The sequence below is a fragment of the Streptopelia decaocto genome, assembly GCF_964273445.1.
Source record: "Streptopelia decaocto genome assembly, chromosome: 1".
Classification (NCBI taxonomy): domain Eukaryota; kingdom Metazoa; phylum Chordata; class Aves; order Columbiformes; family Columbidae; genus Streptopelia; species Streptopelia decaocto.
The window spans coordinates 142,944,067-142,962,172 of record NC_138663.1 but is presented as its reverse complement, the minus strand read 5'-3'; the positions used below and the strand labels follow the sequence as shown (position 1 = coordinate 142,962,172).

The 18,106-nt window shown below is 38.4% G+C and overlaps 1 protein-coding gene across 3 annotated transcripts in view; it reads right to left on the bottom strand.

The window, feature by feature from the left end:
* The window catches only part of ALCAM (activated leukocyte cell adhesion molecule), a 135,035-nt gene that overhangs the window by 13,135 nt on the left and 103,794 nt on the right, over positions 1-18,106 (bottom strand). For all 3 annotated transcript variants that reach the window (XR_014185185.1, XM_082063248.1, XM_082063247.1), the window contains exons 4-11: positions 16,166-16,230; positions 15,662-15,749; positions 14,631-14,813; positions 9,614-9,741; positions 7,780-7,909; positions 1,778-1,890; positions 815-950; positions 602-739 (exon numbers count right to left, since the gene is read on the bottom strand). Coding sequence is in view for 2 of the 3 variants with exons in the window: in XM_082063248.1 (XP_081919374.1) it covers positions 602-739; positions 815-950; positions 1,778-1,890; positions 7,780-7,909; positions 9,614-9,741; positions 14,631-14,813; positions 15,662-15,749; positions 16,166-16,230 (981 nt within the window). In the remaining variant the exon portion in view is untranslated. The remainder of the gene's footprint in view (positions 1-601; positions 740-814; positions 951-1,777; positions 1,891-7,779; positions 7,910-9,613; positions 9,742-14,630; positions 14,814-15,661; positions 15,750-16,165; positions 16,231-18,106) is intronic.

The window sequence follows — 18,106 nt, the reverse complement described above, 5'->3', positions numbered from 1 at the left end:
CGGTATTCAATATGAAAATACTTCATTTTGCTTATTTTTCAGGTATTTTTCCTGCTATCCATATAAAAAGTTTTATAACCGTATAAAAATGACTATAAAAATTAGGATAAAAACTGCAAATCCCATAAGGAACTATACTGACTGTATTTTCTAACTTGTACTTGCCACATCTCATTACATTTCACCCAGTTAATGCCTACATCAAGTACCCATTTGCTTTCAAATGTAAGTTCTATAGTTCCATCATTATTTGTAAATTCTTTATGCAATGGCAAAATCACCACATTACCCAGATAAAACGACTAAGTACCTTCACTTAAAAATGCATATGTCAATTTTAAGCTTTTCTTTTTCCTTCCAGCTTTGGCTTGTAGCCAGTGGATCTTCTGTGCCTTCACCTGCTCTGTTCAAAGGATCTTTATCGTCAGAAATCATCCATGTAAGTACCATGTAACTACAGCTGCCACTTAACCTCTTAGATAAATGAAAAAGACATTTTCTTTTTTTTTGATTTAATCTCACTATCTGGGAAATGTTCCCCAATTTTAAATCACACCTCTTATGCACTATGTTTTGGTGAATAAAGTCATAAGAAGGATACTTGCTTTATTTATGATGCTTCCACTACCAGTAACTGTCCATTGCACTGCTGGTTTGGGAAAACCTTCCACATGGCAGACAATTGTTTTAGACATTTTATTTGTGTTGGTTTTCTTCGTCATTTTGATTTGAGGTTTTCCTACAAGAACAATATTACAGTTAACAATTTTGTTTGAAAAAGACAATTAATAATCACAGTTACCTGCTTCCTTACCTTCAACAATAAGTTTAAGCGTCTTTCTTTTCTTTAACCCTTCAACCTCCTGGAGAGTAGTTTCACAGATGTAGTTTCCAGCATCTTGATACTGAAGACTTGAAAATGATGGACTTGTTTGCATTCTCATATTGTCCTGATAAGGTAAGGAGTTAATCCCTGTGAATTCTAACTCAGAGTATGTTAACTTCTAAATTACAAATGTGACTACTATCAACAGAATTTTTCACATGCTTTGGTAGATTAGAGCCTCACTCTGAAAGCTTTCCCCCATTAATAACTACATTGAAATAACCAACAGCAACATAACAGCAGGAAAAGTGGAAACTACTGGAGGTTTATATAAGCCACCTTCCCCCCTCTTGAAAAAATTTGCTTTCAAATCAAGGGCATAGATGGGATGAATTGTTTGTTCTGAGCTTTTCTAGCGGGCTGGCAAAAACCACTAGTGGTACAAGCTGTTTGAGACAGAGACAGCTCGGGCTGATGAGATCAATATATGCTACCAAATAACCATCAGGTATCATTATTTTTAGTTTCCAGCAGTAAAAGTTTAATATAACCCCACCTTCTACGGTAGCTACCTTTTCTACCAGCCACTGAACACCGGTTGCTAACATCCAACTTCTCGACATGCCTTGCTTCTGAGAAAATAATTTATGAATCAAAATTCCTCCAAATGGGCTTTCCTTCTTAGAGAGACCTGATTCTCAAGCCTTGTATAGGACATTTTAAAAAGGTTATATTGGCATCACAGTAGGCATTACTTCTCTCCACTTGAAAACTGGATCAATTACAGTAACTGATTTTCACTCATCAGCTTGAGTAGCTTTCATTTTAGCAATATTTGTAAGACTTATTTTAACAATATTCTTTAAAAGCTCAATGAATTACTGCTTCCTTTCAAAACACAGAAGTAGCAGCAGTAATATGAAGAGGCGAACACAGAGATGAATTGCTGACCTTTATCCAAAACACAGTTGCATTTCTACTAGAAGAAATCGTGCATGACACACGCAGTTCCTCTCCAATCTGTTTTGTGACTTCTCCACTTGGAGTAAGCTGCAAATCCAAATCTGGGGTGAAAAGAACATTTGTCAAATGTTAATCTCAGAATGCCTGGCCCATTTCAAAGGCTTACCCAGGAAAGAAAATGTGACTAATTGCACTCCTTAAATTAAAGATTTCAGTTATTCAATAAAATCTAAATCAATTTTACAAGTAAGGGAGAAGAGAGAATTATTCTAAAATAGGCACTGCAGAACATTCACATTTTTACTGTAATTACAGGCTAAAAGGAAAAGCAAAAAGTCACTAATCACCAGACAAATGGATACACTTTTTTCCCCTTGTACTGCTGAAAGAATGACAGAGGAGGTACAAGAAGCTGAAGGGGTACTTCAGACAGCAGCATGTGCATCTTGAAAGGGGAAGCACAGACTGCTGTGAGGGCAGCTTGCTAAGGGCCAAGCAGAAATGCCATCAGGGCAGGACTTGCACAGGTGGGACAGATCAACCTAAACTGTAAGTGTGAGGAAAAGGATAGGAGGAGGAGTAGGAGGACGAGTGGTAACTTTCTCAACTCTCATAAAACAAGTTGACTTTTAGACTCAGCATCTGGACAGGATGAGGATAGTCAATACAAGGTGTGTGAGACATGATACTGACTGAAGCGGCGAGGGGTCTGAATTACAGGGTTGGGGAGCTGAGCATGAGGGCCTTTCATTTGTTTGTTTTCATTTGTAACTTAAAAAGCCATTTTTGTGTAACTCAGAGTCCAAGCTTTGCCTGACCTGTTTTGGCTCCAGGGAAGTTGCCGAGTCAGTGATAGCGGTGTTTGACACAAGGCAAGGTGAGAGACAGTAACAGGAAGGTCAGGAAACACTGCTCTAGATTTTTCCTAGTATATGGATTTGGCAGGCTAGCGATTGCTTTGTCAAAAAAAAACACCAACAAAACAAACCAAACAAAAAACAAAAAGAAAAAAAAAAATCCTACACTGAAGCAGGGTTTGCCAAGCTAAACCTCTATTTTGCTTCCCCTCTCACAGTCCCTTGCTTGTGAGCCAAGTTGCCTGCTTGAATGATGATCACAGATGCGCACACAGACGCAGACACACACAGACTGAAATGGCAAGCCTGTATGATTTTTATTACAAATACAGTACTTGCTGGAAAAGGACTGCGAAACATCCTTTTGGCTTTTAAGCAGAGTTTACAAAAAGCTTAGGGCAAAATCACAGTTGGTAGGGGAAAGGGAAAATAGTGAGTTTTCCTTAACAAAACAGCAAACTGAGCTACTGGCTTCATTCAGTGGTTGCCCTGGGAACACCATTGTAATTAAAGGCAGAACTTCAGGAAACAACTAGGCTCCATCCTGTACGATTAGTCTGCATTATCATCTGTGTTGCGAGCCTAATGCCTAGTCCAAGAGGTCACAGGAATTATACTTTCATCTCTGGACAAGTAAAGCAAAGATCTTACCAAAGAGAGAAACGGTATAATGTTTTGTTTCTGTATTCCTACAGGGATTTCTCCCCCTGCCTCCCCAAACAAGTAAATGCAACCCAACTGACAAGGTACTCCAGATCTTACCATTGCTTCCACAAGAAAGAAAAAAAAAAAAAGACAAGACTCAGCCAGTAAGCATTTGTATATAGATTCAGGTGGTGCAGGGGATGTGTTTCTTCTTGCTCTTGAGCGCATACTACAAAGGCAGACGGGTGGTTGAACAAATAGTTAAGATTTTATGTTTTTCCCCAAGCTGACTTTCCTTCAACATCTATTTAAACCTTTTGTTCTTTGAAGCAAGGTAGCACCTCAAACCCAAGAGATCACCAAAGACCATACAGGAGGAATTCCTTTCACATATTAGATTTTTGGCTTTCATCTTAAGCAAGGCTGACATGGAGCCCAGATCAATCCTTAAGCCAGTCTTCCTCTGGGGTAGCATGCCTGTGTCCCCTCTGTGCCTACCCTTTTTGTGCTATAACTGGGAGTAAACCCCTCTCCCACAGTAGTCTTGGTTGCTGTAGAAATTCAGGAAAATTTACAGTGCATGAGATAAACTGCATAGCACAGAGCAGTATTTGTAAGGTGATTTATGAGGCAAGTACAGAATTAAGCTAATGTTTGACATAGGATCCCCTCTAGGAACTCTATTTTGATTTAGAGTAAAATTCTGCCAGCTTATCTGTAGGGTCCATAAAGAAATGTGATGTAGATACTTTTACCTTTCAACTTATATGCTTCATTAGTAAATAATCTCTTCTTGGTATAGAAGTATGAGGAGAAAATATTTCCTGCATACAGAAGACTGTCAAAATTAATTTTTCCCTGACATTGAAAGAAAAACTTTGTTGCAAGAGTTTTCCATACATTTCCTGTTTGTCTTTGAAATGTTCATCATAAACAAATTTCTCATCAGACACCATTTTCAATATATGCTAGTTCTTAGTGTAGTCTCACTTGAAGTCTTACATTGATTTCAGTGCTGTCTTTGCATACCAAATAGCACAGGGAAGAGGCAAAGAGTGCATTCTGCATGTATTACCACATCATGGGAGAGAGGTATGGAATTAATGTGGGGAAGACTGGAGCAAACATTTCAGTTTTGAAACTCTATTATACATATAGGACAGGTTCCCAGCATTTAAAGGGGGCCTGTAGTAGAATACTGTGCTGCAACTGGGAAAACTACGCACAGCACTTGTCTGTAGTCTGAACTCCTCAAAAATATAAGGTGTTTCAAAAAGATGGACCCATCTTCGAAGTATGTTGATTTCAAATTTGGTCCATCTTTTTGAAACACCCCGTACTATCCCGCAACCAGAAACTTCTAATATATTGAAAATAGATTTTTTTTTTTTTTCATGGAACATTCGAGATGTGATTTCCTCTGTATTTTCAGTGTGTCTGTAGCACAAGAAAAGACTATAAAAATACCTATGGAGAAAAACTAAAACCTTTAATTCACTGGAAGGTTTGCAAACCTTCTTCCCCAGAAGACACATTTTAGCAGAACAGAAAGCATCACAAAGAGGAAGTTCAGAGACCTACTCTGTATGAGGTTATACGTGCAGAAATAATTACAGCAAGAGATAAAGAAAATGGACTGTGAGTTGGAACAGTCACCAGCTTCATTATAGCTGAGGCAAGATACACTTGTCCTTTCCTGCCAGGTACTTTCCTTGCCTTGCATGGGTTGTACTTCTACAGCAGTTTAAGTGGTTGTGAACAGATTTTGCCCGTCTTCTCCTTCCTGGCCTCTACCAGGTTTGCTCATCTGATACTGGGCAAAATCACTCAAGGAATGGAGGTGGCAGAAAATTAACAACCTAGTGTAAAAAACCAAGCACGCAACATAAATCCTGTTCTGTTGGTCCCTCTGTTGAGGGACAAATCATGCCAACTACAAGCACTCAGTTCTGCTGGACTTTAAACCAGGACCTTGCTGCACAGATTCTGTACCTGCTCTGAGGGGCAAGAGCCCAGGTTTTCTGGTTTGTCCCTTATATTCTGTGGGTAAGGAAGAAACTCTTTATTCCCCCCACAATTTGTTGTATAAATAACATATTTCCCTAAACATTATGGGTAACTCAGATACTTTAATGCTAATTTTCAGCTTTCTATGAATCTCATAATTTACATTCCTCTTGGAAAAAAAGAGCTTGGTATTTTTCTGCTACAGAAATACTTAAGGGCTATAATATCCTAATGCATTTTCATACTAGCATGAAGCCTTCCCTACCTAGACACTGAAAGGAACCAGTGTAATTATACTGCTCAATAAAATCTGTTTGGGAAAAAGCACTACAGTTGAAATGTAACAAAATACTATAGATCGTTTCACATATTTAAATTAAAAATATTGTATTGCTTTTTCTTTTTAAAGTGAAAATAAAAAAAAATATCTGAAGTGCCAAGATGAGACATGAGGAAATGAAAAGCCTTGACTCAGAATGAAAGCTTTTTCAGCACAATGGCATAGACAAGAATATTCATCCATATGTGAAAAGTTAAGCAGTATAGCAAAAAAGGGAGAAAAAGTAGGATTTGATAGATTACAAGTAGTATTTGAAGGACAAAAAACGTCATGGAGGCCCCAAAAAATCTGATGATCTAACATGAAAAATATCTAAGTACATTAGAAGGATAAAGCACTAAAAATTACTGAGCTATGTTGGAAAATTAATATAAAGTAAGCAAGCGAAAGATGAAAGCAAATATCATAAAGCATCCACAAGTTTTATGACTTTTTCAGAGGAATTCTCACAACCAAACACGCTGCTGAAACACTTTAGACCAGCGTAAGTCAAGACATGGAAGTAGCTTAAAGATAGGTCATGGTCTGGGCATTCAGGAATTACAGAACTACTCCAGGCCACTGTACCTCATTTAAGCAAAGATTTTATTGTAGATAGAGGTGCTTAAGAAAACAAAACAAAATGAACTTTAAGTGAAGAGAAGCAGTAGGATACTAGATTGTACCTATGAGTTCTGAATAGCTGCACTAGCTGCCAACACTGGAAAGACTTCTGTCAAGAAAATACATGCTTCTCTCGTGTAGTAAAGCTCTTCTGACATGCAGACAAAATAGTAGAGAAAGGAAAACTGGCTTGTTATAAATAACTTGGAGCTGAGGAAGTCGTTCTTTAGAGCAACTATTTATGGAAGTACAAGTAGACATGCAATCCACTTGGAGTAAAATAAAAGGGTCAGTTATATCACAGCAAACTCCCAGCAAGCTGCCTTTGATATTGGGCAGCTAGCGGCAGCAGTACAGAGCTCCCTTCAGACCTTATATACCCTGACTCCTGGCAAAGAGAAGGTGTGGGTAGGAAAACAGCAGATGACATACTAAATGCAAAATATCCATTAAATGTAATAGTGTAATTATTCAGGTACAGATATATTCTGAATGCATTGTACATATTTTAAGAAAAAAAATCAAAAACAAGTATACAAACCTGATGTTTCTTTTTATGTAGAGTATAACTACTGTGGAAGCCTTTAAACTTCATTACCCCTCATGTCCCTCTGAACCTGTAAACTATTAAAGGTATTTATGCTACTGGGAAGACTTCAGACTTTTCACGAGAAATGTGGTAGCATTGGCCTGGATTTCATGTCACATGCCTGTGACAGTAGAACAAAGTTTGAAAGAGTTCCTGCTCTTGTTTTCTCACATAAAGAGATGAAGATCAACCCCTGAAAAGCAACCGTTGCTTCCAATGGTTCAGCTAGTTCAATGGCTGCTTTGAAAGTGGTGCTGATAAAGTGTAAATACTCTAGTATCTAGCTACAGGAACTTTACTGAGCTCTGTAGCTCTCACTACTCTGGGAAAAGTGAAAAAAGCAACTTGTCCTATATGAACATAACAAATTCCTAAGACTCTTCTCTAGACTCCTTACATGTTAACCTCATTGAGGCAAGATGAAAACATGTTAGACTATGTGAATTTGATTACGAATGATGACCTTCAGCAATACAACTGTGAGCCAGCTTGTGTGTTTTGAGTATATTCTAAGACACAGCGGAAGCAGAATAATTTTCCATACATATGTTCACATGAGTGAAACATAAAACACCAGAATTTTCACTGTATGTGATAGTACAGTAATACCATATACTATACAAAGGTTACATAAAGTGAATCTGTATCTAAGCCATGGAGTTGAGAAAGTTTAGGTTTTCAAACAGAAATACATTCAAAAAAGTAAAAAAAAAAAAAAAAAAAACCAAACAAGCAAACAACAAAACGAACAAACAAACCGACCAACCCAAACACACAGAAAAGGCAAACAAAACAAACCCAAAGACATGACATGCTTTATATCAATCACATCATTCAGTTCTTCTGTAGGTTAACTGGACTGATCTACCTACGTCAAGCAGAAAGGCCATCTCAGACAGTACCAGGTAGGTTTCTTGCCTAACTAGGAATGCAAAATGCAATTACTTACAGTGCACAGTGATTGTGGTGGAGTCCATCATGCTTTTGTCCATCAGAGAGCACTTGTATTCTCCTGTTGCATTTCGTCTCACATCTGTCATAACATAAGTATCTGAGCTTCTTATACCTTCTGCTTCTCCCTGTGGATGGAAAACAAAATATTTCTTGTAAACGAGCCCCCTAAAAACTTTCATTTTTGTTGAGTTTTTTTATTATTATAAGGATCCTAAAATACTCCAAAATATGTATAGACACAGTATCATTGAAGTGTAGTTGCCTATTCATAATTTTAAGGTTTATTTCCTACGTAACGACATATTTTTAGAAAACACCTACAATTAAAAGCTTACTATTTATCTGAATGACTAACTTATTTTAACAGGACATTAAAATACAAAATCTGAAAGTTTAGCAGAAGGAAAACAAGAAGAAAGCAAAAGACTGAAACAGGCTCCAGATAAGACTGTTAGAGAAATCACAACAGTAAAAAAAAATATGTTTCTAAATCTGTATCTGAAATGATATATTCAGTTTAGGAAAAAACATAAAATGAAGTGTGCTGCACTATACATTTTTAAACAGCAAAAACAAACCTTGCTCTTTCCATATAGTGTATTCACTGATGTACATGACCTATAGAAACTGGTGTTTTGAATTAGCAAGTGTTGCTTTCTGGCTGTCCAGTTCCCACCTGACTACAACTGACTGACTTAGAAACAAGTATAGAATGAAACCCCAATTCATGTCTCTGAATCCAGAAAGATGTTTATGATACCCTTGAGTCTTGCAAAGAAATCACCAATTCCAGCTCTCCTTGAGAGAAAGGGCTGGTCTCAGGTAGCAAGGGGACTGAAGATAAGACAAAGGTGGGTGTTTAGCTCACCCACTGTGATCGTAGAGCACGGACAGATACCAGACATTTTTTCCCTGGCATATAGTGAGTTCCTAAGTTGACTCACTGAATCTAAATATCTGTTCTGAGATAAGAGGACTTCAGCACCTTGTTTCCCTCGCTGCTCTTCAGCAATTCAAACATGCCAGGAGTGCAAAGTAGATGCGGAATATGTTCAAAGGGCAATACGCAGTTTTTGAAATACCTGAAAGAATGCCACTGCTTTTGGCCTCTCTCTTGGCAAGATCAACTCTGCTTACTACTGCAATTAGGAACAAAAAAAAAGGATAGAAAACAGGAGAGAGAAGCAGGATATGGCAAGCAGGACCAGGAATTTTAGAATGTAAAGCCACATCTGTCTGTGGATTTCACCAATACTATGAAGCTTAATGGAACCAATGCCTTTATTTTTCTCAATTTGCATCTTACACATTAGACAGATTTGTCCTAAGCTCTCTCCTGTGCTGTTGCAGTGGATCTTGTTATGCAACCAAAAAAAAAAAAAAAAAAAAATTAAAATACATTGCAAAAAGATTCACCAGGGAAAGTCCAAAAAAAGGCTGAATTTCCTGTATTTTCACTGCTGGATCTTTGGTCTTATGACAACAGACGAGGTGATTTTATTCAAATTGCCTAACCCCTGTTGTCAAAACTGCTTCTTATCAAAGCATTTGATGTAGGGAAATGAAGCCTAACAATTTTTAGTAGGTCCAAACCTCAAAAATCTACTCCCCACCGCACCCAAAGTAGAGGTTCTTTCAAAATATTTTGCCAACTCAGCTGAGGTGTTCTCAAAGAGTCTGATGTAATGGCTGATGTCTTTCTTCAGTTTTAGTTGCATCAAATTCGTTCATTTGCTATAAAATCACGTATACACTGACACACAGCAATGTCAGTAGGAAGGGATGATACAGAATATTTCACTATGCAGTGACAGCAAGGCAGGACTTACTGGAATGTAAAACAGGAACTCCTGTGGAGGAGGGTTGCCATTTCCTGAGCACTTCAGAGTGATGTTATCGCCTTCTTTAATGGTACTACTTTGTGACAGCACTTTAATAGTCACCTTCTCTGTTGGATCTGTGAAAATAATGTACACATATAAGAGCTTCTGCAAAATACACAGTTACGCTATGCATATGATACTCATTGCTGAAGAGTATGCGATTTTATCATCAAGCAGGTGAAGGTATTTGCATGTGTAGATCTTTTTATAAAAGAAATGATGTATTTTTGCAAGTGAAGAAAGAGCAAAGAAGCCATATGATACAAAATTCATTTTTCTTTGTCAGAATACCTGCAACTGAGACAGCAATGATTACAACCATGTCATGTGCTTAAAAGAAAAAACCCTGAACAGTTTCATGGTATGATTTCATTATGAGGGATTAACTTGTCCTCTGTGAAGCTCACTGTTTGGAGGACTGCAGCAATCAGAAAAACAACTGAAGCTCTCAACGCCTTACATTAGTAGTAGATAATAGCCTTCTTGCATTAAAAAGAAAGAAATATGAACCAAGCAACTGTGTTCAGCCTATTCTATATGCTGATCACTACGGGCTTTCATGAAGATGAATTTGGTGAACATAATAGGACCCTTAACATAGTCAACATAACTATAAATGTAACGTACTTCTGTCATGTTCAGCGAAGTTGAACTATAACTTACATTTTACTTTGGTAATTTTTTTAAGGCAGAGTATACCTTAATAGATGCTGTTCTTTCTAAGTAGAAGCCTAAATAGAATTTTTCAAAAACGAAGTAAAATGAACAAAATTAAAGCAAATAATATCACAGATAATGCTCAGTGTTTTAATTTCAATGAATAAATTAAATTCCACCCAAAAAAATAAGATTCCACCAAAGATGCCAGTCTTGCATTAAGACACAGTACAGTGCATCTTATTAGACACACACAAAAAAATCTACACAGCAGAGAAACCCTTGCCTGACAGTTGATTTTGTGTGTTTAGCGAAGTGTGCACTCTACAGCCCTTCCAACCCTTAAGGCATTCATCATGTCTGTCTTCTGCTACGAGGTTTCTCAATAACAGGAGCTGCTTTCTGCTGTGGCCTCTCGATGACTGAGAGCCCTGGCACAGCATCTCACTCCTCCCCACATGAAGAGTGGTACCGGGCCTTCAACAAGCCACATCCTCCCTCCTTCCATCTCAGTACCTTCAACGTTGAAGCACAGCTCTGCCTGCAAAGGAAAGGGAAGTCCAGCCTTTCCTCCAGTGTGGAATACAACAAGTGTTGTGAAGTAGCCATCCAGGAATCACCTACACTCTTGGCGGCTGCTGGGCCAAAAAACTAGTTTCAGGGGCTTGCCTGGTAAGCTAGCCTGCTGTAGAAACTCGCCCTTCCTTCTGTCAAGTGTATGTGAGCAAGTGTGAAAAAGGGTGTCTAGATACAAACTGGAATTGCTTAGGCTTTGTCTCAATACTGAAAAGGGACAAATTATAATGAGAAAGACTTCAGCACTTTTATTTGGAACAGGTTTTCCCACAGAGATCAACAGAAATGAATTAAAAATGGACACAGTTAAACAAGAATTGCATTCTTGCAAACCACCAGTCTTTCTTGTAAGAATATCTTACCCTTCTATCTACTGCAATCAACCAGGAGCAAATTTTTAATTTAATTCTCTAAACTGGAAAAGAAAAATGAATCTACAGAAGTAAATAGCAAAAGACTAATTAAATTGTTCTCTAAGCTGAACAGGTCACCATTCTGGGGAAGACAAAACCTGACGACAGGGAGACACAGTGTTCAATGCAATGCAGAGTGCTGCTTAGCATGAGTAATGTGCTCCCTGCTTTCACTAAACAGGAGCAGCCTGGTGCAGGTATATCTTGCCTCCCAGTGGCACACATCCCTGGCTTGGCCCATCTTACCTTGTGCTTTTGTAAACCTGAGACTTTGTATCTGCTTTCGGCAAGAGCAAATTTCTGGGAGCCAGCACCAAAGGGCAATTATTCAGTAAATGGATGCTGCTATCCCACACCTGTTATGGCCACAACTGATATAATTCTGCATAATATCAAGAAAAATTACAATGTTGGAAGCAGCACGAATATAAAGTGTCTTTGAGTCTAACCTGTTACATAAATGAGTTTATTCATAACAAGACAGATGCTTAACAACAGGGCATGATTGGAAAGTTTGCCTGACAAACATTATCTTTTTAGATTGATTAACGCTGAGCAGAGCCAAATACAACTGGAGGCTAAATAATTAAGATATCTGAGATACCATCTAACAATCCAGCTCCAGGAGTTCTCTTGTATTGCTCATGTTACTTTTAGAAGCTTGCTTGCTACAGCTGCAAACCAGAGCCCATGGTCAAGCATTGGTAACTACTGCAAGCTGAGCCAAGTTATCCATTTCCAACTAGCACCCAGCTTGGCAGGCGCTAATTTACTACTCTTCTTATGCTAGGTTACAGTGGCTGGCTGCTTCCAGCATGTCAACTGGCTATTAAACACTTGAGTACTAGAGACTGCACTAACCCAGAGCCAAAAACCAAAATCAAACCAGTAAAGCATTTCTTAAATCCTGACTGAACAGGTCTTTAAAAAAAAAAAAATCCTGTGGAGGCAGAATTCTAAGCATACTCTCCTCATTTCTTTATGATAAATGGGCAAGTTGCAAGGAATCTCACTAGATACCAGTATGAACAGCACATTGTCTTTATGATTTTTTTTTCTATTTGCTTCAGAGATGCAAAACATAGTTTTGACAGTCAATCTGAAAAAAAGTCTGAAAGAAAATATTCCATTTCTTAAGAGTTGGAATTTGCCTTTTTTTTTTTTGTTTTGTAATCTGCATTACATTTTACTCACTAAAAAAATCACATATACAGAGAAATAAACTAATTAGGATCACTGAACCAAATTAAAAACAAAACCGAATCAAATGTCATCATCAACTAACATCAGTCAAGAAATCCATCTGTTGAAGCTCTGGACATCTATTAATAAAGAGTTTCAAAAACTACTTTGGAGATGCGTTTAAGCAGAGTATGGAATAGAAGTTGCAGCAAATGGAAATACTCAGAGGAACTGGGTAACTTTAAAGCCAAACACGGTTGATAAACTTGAGGCCTTTTCAGTACTGAAGGGCTACTGAAAGGTGGGCCTGCCTCCCACTGTCAGCTAATTAACAGTACAAAGATACTGCCCATCTCTGGAGAAAGAACTATCTTAATGAAATTGTGTGTTCCTAGACCAGGATTAAAAGAGCTAGTCTAGCAAACATTAATCTTTAATACAGAATGCACGTAATATCTGGTGCAGTGACTATTCTGCAGTGCTGTGCAGCCTTGTTTTTCCCCTCACGTTGAGGAGTTCTTAATCGCAAATGCACATAGTACATGCATCACAGAAATCTGCAAGAGCCTCATCCTCAACGGGTGAACTAGCCTAATGCATGGAAGTGGTGGGGAAATGGAGATAGCAGAGCATCTCTTGGCAAGTAGCAGCAACAAGTGTTTTGTGGTGATTACCCTTCTGTGACATTACTGTGAACATCTGCCATTCACATCAGGAGTTATTAATGGGCATGGGGCTCCACAGATGGCAGAAAAAAACCCAAACCAAAACAAAACGGTGAAATTTGGTACCCAACTTTAAAACAAAAACAAAACCTAAAAAAAATCTCTAGCTTTAAAGCAATGAGATTGGTGTCTACAGGCTTGAAAGCTATGTTATTTCAAAGGATAATGTTACTACCCCAGAGGTTTTCTTCTCCATTAGTTCTGCCAGTTGTCATTGTGGAGAAATGGCTGGTGAAAAGGTGACCTTAATTCACTGTTTTTTCCAGGTGAAACAAAGCAGCAGCTGCTCCGGGGTTTGATTTGATTTGACCAAGGTCGAAACGGATCCCCTATTCTGCTGCTCAACAAACCTTACATGTGAAGGAGAAGTAACTAATCATGTAGGTAGAACATACCCTGCCACTTAGTTTTCAAGGCAATGGAGCACACCTGCTGGCTGCAGAAATCCAGTCTGCATTGCTAATTCCCTTTGTATTCAAATGGATTACAGAGTTGTTACACAGTGTATACTATGGCCCTATTAGATGTCTGGACTGCATAATTAGAGCCCATCACTCCCCAAACAGAGGCTTTTATAAGCTGAGATATCACCTGAAGTGTACAGAAAGATAACACCTGACTGAGCATCACGCGTATCTCCTGTTCCTCTTCATTCTGCTGTGACCTGCTGCCTTCTACAGTCCTTCAGAAGTGTCATTTTACAAGATTTTGAAATGCCCCTTCCGCCTTCTCTAACTGCTACCACCCTCTCTGACCTTTCATTGACAGCCGTCTGTTTTCTTTACTCAAAGGAGAATTACGATTTCCACATCAGTCAGTAACACAGTAAGGGAGTTGCTTTACGACTTGGGTGAGCTGTAAATAATTATTTATACAAATTCTGCACTATCAATATATAAAATATGCAAATGCTACATTTTAAATGTAAAAATCAGCATCTTACAGGTGTAGAGAAGCTATTATATTTTGTGGAAGGTAGTCTGCCAGCATTAGCTGTTTGGTGCTGATTCTGCAAAAATGAAAAACATTTGAGTATACTAAAAACTGTATTGTGTATTTATTGCATATTTCAGGGGGCACAGAGAGTCACTAATCAACCACTCTAACTTCTGTCAAAGTTCTGAAAAGCCTGTTTCACTGTAACGTTTTGTGGTTACCACTTTCCTCTTGTCAATGGAATCTTAATATTCAGTATTCCACTGTTGGAAAGCAATAAATCTCAGATAAATCTGAAGATAAGTAAAAATTACACAGACAATGTACCTGGACCTCTTGCTGCAAACCACCTTTGAAGAAACCATCTTGACAGCTGAGCAGCAATATCACTTTTAATTTCGTAAACTATCTCTGATCTTGCTTTTTCCCCCTAGGTAGACTTCATACAGCAATAGATGTTTTGTAATAACTTACAGTGAACATCGAAGACAATTGGTTCAGAATGTATTGTTTTCTGGCCAGATGGCCCATAATATGTCACTGTGCAAGAAAACTTGGCATTCGCATCTTTCTTTGTTGGCATGTACTGAAGAGATGATGTCATGGTGAAGAGTCCAGTTGATCTGTCTACAATCTTTTGCAAATTTATGACCACAGCTGAAAAGGAAATACCGTTTCAGTGTCACACAGATAGAATTTGCAACTTTTTTCCTACATTTTGTTGCCTGTTCTGTATTTATTATCAGGCTGCAACACAACAAATTACACGAGAGACTTTACAAACAGTTTTCCTCTAGTATTGCCACAGACATATACCAGGAACATTTTATCAACAACATCCTTCTAACATACTGTACATTTTAAATCAAATTGAAACAAAAAACTAATTGAAAACTGGTGCATTTTTTTTATTACAAATCTCAGCTTAATTTGTGAGATAGATAAAGGCCAAAAGTGCTGGCAAAACCAATTTTTAGAATCATATTTATAATTTAGTTTTGTAACCCTTCTCTATTTCATCGAAGGTAAAATATTGTAGTCTTATCAGCCTGTCAAAATAAAAGTTGCAAGAGGGGGGAAAAAATGTTCTTCCTAAATATCCTGGAAAATAAATACCTGTATAAGCAGACAATGATCTATGTTGTCCAAGCCATAATATTAGACAGGTGTGAAACTGAGACAGTTAATACCTTATAACAAGTTGGAAATTAGATACAGGTTTCTACTAGCTACATAGGCTCAAGAATAGCTTTGCAATAGCATTAACAAAGGCAACCCTCCTCCCCATGATGTGGTTTTAAAGCTGGAACTGAGAGAAATCATATGGTATAGGCTGGGTGCTCTGAAAGTCCTAGAAGTTTCCCTCCAGTTTTATCTTTCCATATGAGTAATTCTCCTCAGAGGTGCAATACATTAGACTAAATTAGAGCAACTCGTACACACACAGTTCTTAATGCACGCACCGCTCTCTGGATTCAGGGACGTTGGCCATTACTGAAACGTACCTTCTTCCACCGGCTGCAAAACTCTGCCGTTTTTGTACCACGTAACATTGCCTTCGGGATAACTATCTCTTGCAACACATTCCCCGAGCTGCAAAGCACATAGGAATTAGTCAGTTTTTCTCCACTATGTTTTACTGTAATTCTATTTTCGCTTATGCTGCTTTGAGTAACAATTTCTAGAAAGTTCAAATGTTTAGCCTGAACATTTTTTTTTTTTTTTAAATAGGACAAATCCCACCAGTAAGGCTTAGGTTAAATTTGGAAGAGGGTTTGGTGGTGGGTCTAAGATCAGGATGTTTGCGGAATCAGGCAGGGCTAACAGAGTAGTGGGAAGGGAATTGCTCTGCACTCAGCCTGGTTACAGACCGTGATCTCTCACAGGCAGGGGTGCACACACGCACCCTCCGCTCTCAGCCTCACCCCATCACCTCTTGCCATCTCAACTTCAAAGGGACTTCAGGCAACCATCAGGCACATAACTTTGAGGGAGAACACTGCTCTTACCATTTGTAGCTTCTCTGTTTCCAGGAAGTCTGCTTGATGTAAGATTTCTGGTTGAGAGGGTTGTTCTAAAACATAAATAGGATAAAAGTACTAGTGGGGAGCACAAACAGCTGTTTGAACAACAAGTTACTAAAAGACACATGGACTTTGAGATTAAATAGAACAATCTAGCTTGGTATAGTCTTCTTACTTACACTTTGCCATTAAAAGAAGAAAAAGTGAGATACTTCTAACAAATGGATTGAAAAGGAAAAATCATCATCTTAAAATCTGTCATACCTTCCATAATGGATTCCATGCATTCTGACAATATATATTTTAGCCAGGCAGACTAGTTCAGCACCTGGGAGGAGAGAACCTGATCTGATCTGTCTGATTTATATGATACACACGCTGGAGAAGGAACCAGTAGAGGAGAAACTATAGCAACAGAAAAGCGGCTTTACTGTGGATATAACTGTAGCTGAGCTGTCACATTATAAAGGAACAAATTCAACCTAATCATTCTTCCAATGTTTATTTTTCCTAACTGGGACTGTTACATTTAAGAAATTCAGATGATACAGATAAGTATAATTACTTCAACTGATTCTGAGATAGTTATGACTCTCTTAAAAAAAAGTAACTTTTTCTTCAGTGCCAGTATGTCCTCTTATTTACTTTTATTATGGTAGATGGACCTCTTAGCCTGCCAAAGTGGAGAATCTATCAGTGTTTCCATCATAAAAAACTACTTTCTAGAGACTATATAACTTGTCTGTTAAAATAGTTTGGCCTGAAGCCCAGAATGCAAATTTTTATCTCCAAAAGAGACAGTTTTGCCCATAATTTCAAAATAAGAGGGGAAGAGTGAGGGGAAAAAATAAATCAATGTTTATATAGTCAAAGAAAGTCTCTACACCCTAGCTATACTGCTTGCTTAAATAAGCATACATGGTATATACTTTTCCAGACTGAAACATCCTTAACCATGCCAGCTCACACAACCTTTTTCTGAAATCAAGCTCCCTATGAAATAATATATGTGTGTCAGCAATTACAGCCCAAAGTGAACTTGACACCATCTTGCCAAAATCTCTACACACTGATGATGTTGCTAACGTGCAGGTGTACTGCTCCTGCTGTCACCAAGACACATGTTTCCAGACTAGTCCATCCCGCTCTGTGTACATGTGCACACGTGTGTGCGCCTGTGCTTGCGTGCACACAAATGCACAGATATTCTTCACTTGGAAGACTACACCAGGATGCAATAAGAAGAGCCCAAAAGTGAAAGGCAATAACAGAAGCTATTCATTTGACACTTTCAAACAACTTTGCCTGTGGCAGAAACCAAAACCAAAGTCAAAGCCATATACAAAACCCATCACAATTTCTTCAAAGGGCTAATAAAGATTATTTTATTCGAAGATAAGTACATGTTTATTTCTCTTTTGTTAGTTTTAAAGGAAAAAGGTTAACCTATTTTCTGTAAGAATCTGCCAAGAACAATGCTTTTTCATGTCAATTCAAGTAAATGAGGTTCTGCAAGACCATTAACAGGCCTTCTGGTTCAGATTTTCAAGTCCCATAAACAGGCTGCCTGTCACAGTCACCACCTGATCAAACCAGAACACCTTCCCCCACCTTGGCATTGCTTCCTTTCATCTCTCATCTGCCCCAGGACTGCTTTGAGAAGACCTGCTCTGTGCTTTGGACACCCCTTGCAACACTGCTGCCGAGGGAAGGGGAGGAACCTCCTGCATGAGCACTCTGGTGATGGAGTCGGTGCTCCTGCTGAGAGGCCACCACCTCCTCTCTCGGAGCACCCTCCCAAAGCAGATGCGTGCCGCCAGATTTCCACAGCCGCAGCATATGTACCAAGGTAATTCACTATAAAAGACTTATTTAGCATTTACTAGCTCAGCATCTGAAGCGAGAAGAAAATTTAAACTTGGCAGC